Source organism: Dermacentor andersoni, chromosome 8 (genome assembly GCF_023375885.2).
Source record: "Dermacentor andersoni chromosome 8, qqDerAnde1_hic_scaffold, whole genome shotgun sequence".
NCBI lineage: Eukaryota > Metazoa > Arthropoda > Arachnida > Ixodida > Ixodidae > Dermacentor > Dermacentor andersoni.
This window is the reverse complement of record NC_092821.1, coordinates 92,855,665-92,865,627: the sequence shown is the minus strand read 5'-3', so window position 1 is coordinate 92,865,627 and position 9,963 is coordinate 92,855,665. Positions and strand designations below refer to the sequence as shown.

Here is a 9,963-nt window from a genome sequence, read left to right as displayed (position 1 = left end):
AGCTGCCACGGTGCAGGACAGCTTTCGGAGATTGTGGCACGTTTGCAATCCAGAATCTACGGGCCACTTCCACACTACGACGAGGGTCAACCACAACAGCTTTTCTCCCAACCATTTATTTGAATTCATCCAGCCTGTGCCGAGTGCAAGATACTATTGACAAAAAAAAAGAAAAATGGCGGGGGTGGGGGAATGGGAGAAGGAGAGGCACAGCTGCGTCACTGGGATTGAAAGTCAATATGAAATAAAAATAATGAAGAAACACAAGCAGGTGTGGTATTTATGAGAACAACCAGATTTATGGTTAAAAAAAATTTGGCGTCTGAACGCAACAGCACTTGTATGTACAAAGAGTCTGAGTGAGAGAGAGACAGAGTCTTGTTGCAATGCACAGGAACTAGTGCTTCTTTGTCCTTGGAACATTGCACTGTAAGTTATCCTGCAAAAGAAAAAAGAAAAACAGTCATTTCTTCGTCACTCAGATCAGTTTATTAAAAGGCAAGCTTGGTTTCACCCTTTCCCCACCGAAGACGAGATATGCTCATCGTTGAACTTTGTACCGTTTTAAAACCTTGGAATACAAGTTTGCCTTTAACACACGTACAGTAGAAGCTCTCCACTCAACAATTCAAATTGGTTGCCGTAGTTCAATCCACAGTGCATAGATGTGTGTGTAACAATCATGAGGCTATTTGTATGTCCACTGCAAGATGAAGGCATCTCCCAGTCATCTCCAATTACCCCTGCCTTGTGCTAGCAGATTCCAACTTGGGCTAGCAAATTTTCTCATTTCATCACTCCACCTAATTTTCTGCCATCCTTGACTGCGCTTCCCTTGGCACCCATTATATAACTCTTAACAGTCCATTGGTTATCTCTCCTACGCATTACAGGACCTGCCCAACTCCATTTCTTTCTCTTAATGTCAATGTTAACTATAATATCAGCTATCGCCATTTGCTCTCGCTGATCCACAATGCTCTTTTTTCCTGTCTCTTAACACTACGCTTACTTTTCGTTCCATCGCTCTTTGCACAATCCTTAATTTGTCTTTCAGCTTCTTTGTTATCCTCCAAGTTTCTGCCCCATAAGTTAGCGCCCGTAGAACACAATGATTGTATAGTTTTATATTCAATGAAAGTGGCAGTAAGCTCCCAGTCAGGATTTGGCAATGCCTGCATTATGCACTGCAGCCATTTTTTTTATTCTGTGAATTTCCTTCTCATGTAATTTTCTTAATGTAAATACGGGCCGTTAAGTCATTGAAAAACTGGCACCTGCACATCAGCACAATCATTTCGTGTTAAACAGCCTCAAACGCTGCTGTTTCTGCACATCAATTCTCTTAAAAGCTTGCGTCAAAGCTGTGAGCTGTCCTCATGGGGAAAGTACTGTACTGAAGTACTGAAGGAGAAAGTTGATTCTTGAGAAAGTTGAGTGTAGCCTAGCAACGGGAGTGCGTCTCTCCCTTCTTTCTGCACGTGCCTCTTTCTTGCACTCATCTTCCTGCGGCTATACTAGCCACGCATGCGGAGAAATGTAACCTCCGTACTCGCGGGGATGCCACACGGTCGCACTTTGCACTTTCCGGACAGTATCGTTTACGCACACTTGCGCTTTCGAATAGCTCAGTTGTCCGCCTCGAGTGAGACAGTTGCGATGTCCACGGCAAGGGACGTGAAAAAAACAAGAAGAAACATTGCGCTCTGGAGGCGACATGGAGCTTGCTTTTTGTCAGTAGTTTTCCAAGTGTCTGCTTTGCAAGCGTCACTCATCATATGGTGCTTCAGTAGTGCGCAGTGATGGAATCTATGGAAAATGGCAACAGCGCGGGCCGAGAGCCTACAGCAACATTTTCGTGGATAGCTCAAACGGTGACAACTTATGAACTGATGGGTTGATGAGCGCAATGGTTAATTATGGGGCTTTCACTATAATAATAATTGACAGTAATGAACAATCTTCAGGGGGCCCGCATTAATTCACTATGTTGAGATTTGACTGTATAACGCCCTGACCCTTGCATTACATTTGAATAACAGCAAAATTGACCACTTTGAAACAAGTATTCTAAATCCTGTTATTTTTAGTGTTATGTTGATAACCTGTACTTTAGGTTTCGATTCAATCTATAGACAAGTCGACCGAAGTGAAAACCTGTTTTTTGTTTGATTCTACACCATTTTCGTCGTACTTGCGACTAGTGTTGTGGTTACAGTGCTGCAGTGTGCTGTGGCCTTTCACGCTACTACTCCATTCATTCACGACGTCATGGCGATGTGAGCGCGTTCAGTGTGACACTCGCTTTGAGAAATGAACGATTTTGATGGCCAAGGAGCTGGGAAACTCCGCCACTGCTCGACATCAACGAATCGACGCCTCACGGATGGCAGGACCAGCAGGAGGCCCTCTTTAAATACGAGGCTGGTCGGAAATGCTTGGTGGACCTCGCAGTAACCTGGTGCTGCCCACGAATGAAATGGCTGTGCAATCTTTTGAGAAGTGCTTAATCTCAAACAAGCTCGACAGCTCGATTTTTGGGCGAACGCTTTCAGAGATAGTTTTGCTTTCGCGAAACTTGGCTCACCCGGCACCGATCCCCTCGAAGCATACGGCCAACACCAGCAACACGTGCCAAGTCATGCGAAATTTCTCAAAAGTGAAGCTGTCTTTGAAAGTGGTCGCCCGATAATATCGACTAAGTAAAGCTTTGCCTCCTCCTCAAATGGTCATCATTATCAGCCTGGTTACGCCCACTGCAGGGCAAAGGCCTCTCCCATACTTCTCAAACTACCCCGGTCATGCACTAATTGTGGCCATGTCGTCCCTGCAAACTTTTTAATCTCATCCGCCCACCTAACTTTCTGCCGCCCCCTGCTATGCTTCCCGTCCCTTGGAATCCAGTCCGTAACCCTTAATGACCATCGGTTACCTTCCCTCCTCATTACATGTCCTGCCCATGGCCATTTCTTTTTCTTGATTTCAACTAAGATGTCAAATGGTGAGTGAAGAGAACTCGTTTCCCAATTGTGATTCCTTCAATAAAGGTATCATTTCTTTTCCCATTCATGTTGTGTTACGTTCGCTGCGTGATTGGAAATTTGACCCTTGCATTACAACCGTGGTTGAGTTACAATCGTGGTCACGTTGCATTCAAGTAAATACATTATCCTGAACTTCAGAGTGCTGTGATAATGTTGGTCAAAGAAATGAGAAGTCAGAACTGCGTTTTGAGTAGGCACCTAACCATGACAAAGGCGGCCAATCTTGCCCGGCACTTGGATGTCCAAGACTTTGTCGCTTTTGAGGGCTGGTTCCATCGCTTTAGGGAATGGCATAACCTCGTCTTCTGCACAATATCCGGTGAGGCGCTGGACGAAAGTGGTGGACGAAAGTGGTGGACGCTGACACGAGCGCAACAGGGAGAAGTGGCACTCTGCAGCAGTTCCTGGACAGCTAACCTTTAAGTGACATTTTTAACGCTGACGAGACAGCACTGTTTTTCGCACTCTGGCCAGGTACGACCAAGGGGAGAGCAGTGTCGGCGGAAAGCGCAGCAGAGCGTGTCACCGTGTTGATCACCGCGAATATGACCAGGATGGAAAAGATCCTCCCCTCTTTGTGATTGGGAATGCATAGAAGCCCCAGCGTTTTCATAACAGTATACTGCCAACAGAATGCACCGCCAACACCAAAGCATGGACGATGGCCAAGTGGTTCAAAAAGTGACAAAAGAATGGAACTCGGCAGCAGACAAGTTCTCATGGTTGACAATTGTTCAGCACGCAAGGTCAACGTTGAGCTGAGAGCCACAAGGTTGGGTTTTCTCCTTACGAACACGACTGTGGCCTTACACCGATGGATCAGGGCATTATCACAAACATCAAGTTTTTGTACAGGCATCACATGCTTGAAAAAAATGTTCTTGTGCTTAGGAAGCAAAAAGAACTACGTACAGTAGAACCTCATTAATTCGAAGCCCCTTGGACCATGAAAGCTCTTCCAATTAAACAGGTTTTCGAATGTTAAAAAAATAGCTGACAGAAGTGAAATGAACAGGCGAAACATTGCTGCATCACCACTGCACCTTGATTTCGCCCAAAAAACATTCAGTTCAAGCAGTCATCGATACTGGATACGTAGGACATGTCTGGATACATAGGAAAGTGAATCCATGTCCACTTCGTCGAATAGGTTTTGCCATAGCCTTCAGGGATCTTTGCCTTTCTTTTCAGTATTGTTGAAAGAGTTGACAAAGGCACCTTGTGCTTTCTACCCAGCTTCGTTTTGGAGCTGGTCCACTTTTCAACCTCCTTTTTTAGGCCTACCTTGTGGGACACAGTCGCGAGTTTTCTACATGGGCATCATCTTAACAACCAACACCACGCACATAGTAACGAAGTCACCAGCACAAGTAGCAAATGCCAACAAATGCTATGATAATACCACTGATGCAACGATTCGACAAAAATGCTGGACAAAGCAACAGCGTAAATGGAACTGGAAAGTTGCAAATACCAGAAACAGAAAATTGTGACATAGTGGTTCCTGGTTGTAGCTCTATCGACTAAGGCTAGCTTTCTAGACTAGCATAGTGTGGAACACAGACCAATGAGGTGCAACGAATCGCCAAAAACAAAAACATGTGAACTAGTGGCACCTGGTTGCTACTCCGCTGGTGAAATCTAGCCTCGTAGACAAGCAAATAGCGCCCCGCGAGTCATGGAATAATCCCAAATCTCGGAGGCCAGTTAGGAATTGGCAAATGAACTAGGTAGAAGTGCACTGGCTGTTTAAAATCATATGGCAGAATTTGCATGCCAAATGTTGTGACCGCCGAAAACTTTAAAATTGTGAGAGACTTAAAAAAAACAGCTTGAATTAACGAGGTTTTATACTTAGACTGCTCACTGCTATGCACATGTCGGTGTGGGCGTGGGATCAAGTTAAGGCTGCTGCAATCACCAACTGTTTCCACCACTGTGGTTTTGCAGCTGCAACCATCCAAGGAAGTGGCGACGACGGGGCTGAGGAGCCCATGCCTGAAGTGATGCATGACGTACTTTACAATGTCAGTTTTACTGATTATGTTTTAGTCGACAGTGGCGCATCAGTGTGCAAAGCCCTAAGAGATGAAGACATTATTGAGCAAATTAGAGGTAAGCAGTCTATTGCCTAAGAGACAGGAGGCGAAGACGACGGCAACAATGAGGAGGATGTGGTGTGCCTGTTTGCGTCGTAAGTCACGGAATCACTGAATATCGCACACCTCCTTTCCAGCTTTGAAGAGAACTCCCTGCGTCGAGTTTGTGGGTGTGCTGGAGGAGAGAGCGACAACGATAGCCTTCAAAGAAAAAAAAATCAGAAGTTATCACCATTGTTTTTTCATGACACGCATGCCACGGCAAATATGTTGTGTCATTGATGCCATGACATTAGTGTTTAGTGTTATGTATGCACGAATGCCTCCCATGTTATGTATGCCCTCCCATGCTTATTCCGATACAATACCCAGCTGAAGAAATGACCATGACAGCATCATAATGTAGGAGGCTAGATAGGGATAGATAGATTCAAAACACCTAAAGTTTGCAAAGAATGCTTTGCATTAAAACTTGACATGTTTCTAAATCGTAGAACCAGCCCAACCTTGTAAACTTCACGAAAAATTTGGTAGAGCTTCAAGATACGTATCAACAGGTCTTTGAAGTGCCCATGTAAATCCGGTACAGGGGTCACCTTGTGTTCTGTACATGCCCCACATTTCGGACTGCCACAACTCCCAAAGTAAAACATGGCAACTCATATGGGTTTCTTTTGTGGCTTTGCGCTACAGTCGAGTAGATGAGAATTCTCTTCCCTTTCAAAAACAAGATATCCTGCATATTAAGGACACGCAAGGTGATCGAACTCACTGTGACGGGGTGCTTCACTTGTCCAGTCTGTGGTTTTCCTCGCTGTCACCCCGCTCTTGTCTCCTCTCCCGCGAACCTCTGCAAAATAGAGAAACCGCCACATTTTGGTCGAAACCCAACTGCAATAATATTATGGGCCGCACAGAAGACCTAGTCTTTTTTTTTTTTTAAAGCTGTAGTTATAGAGCAACCTCCATGCAAAATTCTACAGTTCAAATATGAACAGACGCATCACAAAAAGTCTGCAAAGCATAGTTTTAGATACCCAAACATGAGGGCAACAAACACACACGCCATTAATGCTCGCTCTGGCCCAGATCCCAGAACAGCGAGAACCAGCGTTGTGCCAGGGCATAAGCTCCGAGATTTGGTAGGACTACTGGTACATGGTCTGCAATTAAGGCAGGGATAACGTAAAACTATCCCAACCTGTTTTTATTAAAAATCTGCCATTAGCCCTCCGTGATAGGTCAAAATGGTGGATTTGGGATGAAGACAGACTGAAACAGCTCTACGTCAACACGGCCCGCCCTGCTTCTCATTTGCTAACCACCACGTGCCTGCGTCACTTTTCTGCTTAGCTACTCTTTGAGGGCTGCCAATAAAAAAAAATGTACCTCTGCAGCTTCGTCAAGATTGCATCGATAGCGTATACAGTGGAAACTGACTGCAATGAAAGGCTGACTATCTCTCAAGGTTTCAGTTTTTCTTTTTTTTTTTCGCAATCTTGACGCCTTTCCTTATATTATGGCAAAATATTTGGACAAAATATGCAGCAGAAACACGAGAAATCGAAGATTTACACAGCTGCAGTGCTGCATTTCTCTATGCAGAAATAAAAGCTACAAAAGTAAGTGTGATAAGGTAAAACTAGCATTGCGATTCGTTACTGCAGTCACGGGGTGCCCAGGGAGCACTCCTGTTGGTTGATGCGAACCTGAACCACTTGCGAACCTGAACCACTCGCAGACATTTTGGTAGCAGCGAGCTGCACTCTTCGCATGTTCTGAGAACATGTCAAAATCTGCCCGGCTATCTTGAGTCTCTTTCACTGCTGCGTCTTAGCTCCTGCCTGACTGTGATCAGGACACAATGTGTGCTAGGGAATATGTTTACTTTTCTTTGCAGCGGTGAAGCTACTTTGTATCGTGAGATATGACAGGTGTAAAGGTAGATGAGTCATGGAAGCAAATGCCCCCGCTCTTAATGATGCGGCAATACTGGGTCGCATGTTACTGGTGGCTAAAGTTTTAAGGTGCTTGAAAACGACCTATAAGTTGCATGACACTGCACAGAGCCAAAAAATTCTTTTCATTTTTATTTCGTTTCTTTTCTTTCGGGGGGGGATGATCTCGACGGAGTAATGCAGGACACCCTGGCAACAGGAACAGAACTGGAATATTGGTGCGTCTGCTCTGCCGGCCTGACAACTAGTGCCTGGACTTACCGGCACGCCGGCTGGATTGTTGTAAACTGTGTGACACGCAGTTTGCAACATTCTAACTTTAGTGCACTGTAAGGTGCTGGACTTGGGCCTGGGCTTTTGGAATAGCCATACCATCCCAAAATTCATATCAGGCACGATCATACCACTGAGATTACACTGTACTACTCATTAATAACCAATTTAGCAACAAAATAAGACTTCATTGCAAATGGTCTTTAATAGAACATAGCTAGCGGCTCCCCCATTTGTATGTGTCCACACCTGCAGTTGTAGCTGCTGCCTTCCATACATTAATTTAAGCCATTCAGTACTTTTTTGCACGAAGCCATGTGTACCGCTGCAGCAGTATACTTCAAGTTACTTCAGTCATTCGCAGCCTATGAAAAAACTCAAAAGCAATAGCACTCAATGATTGGTATGAGCTAGCAAGCACAGGGGTGCGATTGCACAAACAGCTTTCCGGACGTTCGGTTTGGCACCTACATCGCAAAGTAGGCTGCATGCAAAGTTTAAGAATGGGAGGGAGAGCACAGCCAATAGACGAGCATGCGCAGCCCCGGAACTTTGCGTCACCAATTTGGGCTCTGATTGGCGATGATACATTCACAGCATAATGTTTCTGGGTCTGAAAAAAAATATGAAAATTTTATGTTGAAAACTTCAGTTTACTCTTGCAACATCCAATCTACACAGCAAATGTTATGCATGAAAGCTAAAACAATGGCCTTATTCTTTTTCTTTGGCTGCTAGGTGGTATCACAGGTGGTCAGCGTCATTTGTCTGCCCTATTGCATGTTCACACCTTGTCAATTTGCCTGCACAACTCTGTTCATGGCAGTGCATGAGAAACTAAAAAATTTTATAGCTCCATTTCTGCAGTGCAGGCAAAATGCAAACAATCGAAACAACTGCTTAGGCGTAGACGTGGCACGGGAGTTGTGTTTTGTCTGACTAACGTGCACAGAGTGAGTAAGTCTGAGGGTCCCGAACCACTGGTATGATTGGCTTCTGAGGTGTAAATACAACTCGCCCTTGTGTAAACACAGCAGACGCACACCAGCTGGGATTTATTGTCACTTTCACCCGTGTGCTGCGTCGTCTGCTGCGCTGCTTCTTTGCACTTCACGTCTGCACCAATAAGGCACTGGCAGTAGAGAGGGTGCAGCAAAATACCGTATTTACTTGCATAATGATCGCACCCCGAACTTGCCGCAGCAATATGTCATGTGCCAAGTCTAGCTGATGACAATCGCGCTTACCATCTGTCGAATGCTACGCGAGCGACTCTTCAAGACATACCAAGCGGTCTGCACGCACCAAACAGACTGTTAAGCAGATGCCCCATTTCATTCCTTTGATCAATTTCTACACTTCCAAGAAAAAAAATCTACAACCAAACTTGCCTTGGCTTTATTATTTGTAGGCTTTATAATGGCTGTGGTCAAGAACAACGACAACAAAAAGGCGCCTTTCAATTCCTCTCATCTGCAGTCGTGGGCACGCAACATATCGCGAGCGGCAACGACAGTAGCCCCACTTACATTGCTATGTTAGAAGTGTACCCGATTCATACGCCGGCGCTTGTAACACAGCTAAGCTATTTGCCCACCCTTAGCAAAAACGTGCCGTATGAGGATTGTAATGAAGACAAATGGCACAGTTTTTGCAGCATGCCTGCCACGTGTTTCTATGTCACTGGCAGCTGAGCGCGCCCATCTCTGTTTCTGTCCCCTCAAAGTGGCCATGGCTACATTACTGGCGCAAGCTTTCCAATATTAACTGTATTATTCATTACCGATATGGAAGAAACTGTTTCAATGTACGTAATGTACTCACGAGAAGAAAAAAAAGGGCGCATTCAGCTTGCCCTGTCGGCCGCCATTTTTGTTATGATGTCCCGCACTGCTACTGCGGCAGCCGCCTGTTTCTTGACCTGTTGTCATTCATTCCGCAGCAAACGTGAAATTGAAAAAAAAAAAACTTCTTCTTTTTGCGGAAAATTTACCCCGCATAGTGGTTAGCACCCTAAATTTGAGTCTTCTTTTTTTTGAGGTGCAATCATTATGCGAGTAAATATGGTAGTGAAGCAGCCCTGCACCTCCCAGTACCTTTTGAAATGAATGGTGTGGTCCAGAAGGTGCTGCTGCCACACTGCTGAAAAAAATGGCATGGTGCAGTACCTCGTGAACTGGTTCAGGTGGTGAGAGCAAATCGAACAGACCTATTAGAATGTTAACTTGGGTCCTCAACGCATCTCAACGGTAGCCTGCTTGTTGCTTTTTCAGAATAACAACCAATAACATCTAATAACATCCAGACGAAAGCGTGGTGCCGGCAAATCATGGGAGGGCAACTGAACGTTCAGAAAAGAGAGCAGCTTGCGCCCCAGATGGCACATACCTCCGCTCACGAGATGACCGCCTGTGACGACTGTCTCGATGTGGCCGCTCACGACTGCGGTCACGCTTGCGGTCTCTCGATGAGCCCCTGGAGTGATGACGTGACGAGGAGCCCCGTGATCCGGAGCGACTCCGGCGACGTCGCTCGCGTGACCGCGACCTGCACATGCATGGGCCGGGCAGGGATCTCAAAAAAGAGAAC

At 45.5% G+C, this 9,963-nt stretch overlaps 1 protein-coding gene across 1 annotated transcript in view; it reads right to left on the bottom strand.

The window, feature by feature from the left end:
- Positions 1-100: 100 nt before the first annotated feature.
- Positions 101-9,963, bottom strand: part of LOC126529346 (putative RNA-binding protein Luc7-like 1) — a 30,035-nt gene continuing 20,172 nt past the window's right edge. Inside the window, exons 7-9 of the mRNA XM_050176949.3 lie at positions 9,763-9,921; positions 5,916-5,993; positions 101-439 (exon numbers count right to left, since the gene is read on the bottom strand). Of these exons, the coding sequence (XP_050032906.1) occupies positions 5,930-5,993; positions 9,763-9,921 (223 nt within the window). The 3' untranslated portion in view covers positions 101-439; positions 5,916-5,929. The remainder of the gene's footprint in view (positions 440-5,915; positions 5,994-9,762; positions 9,922-9,963) is intronic.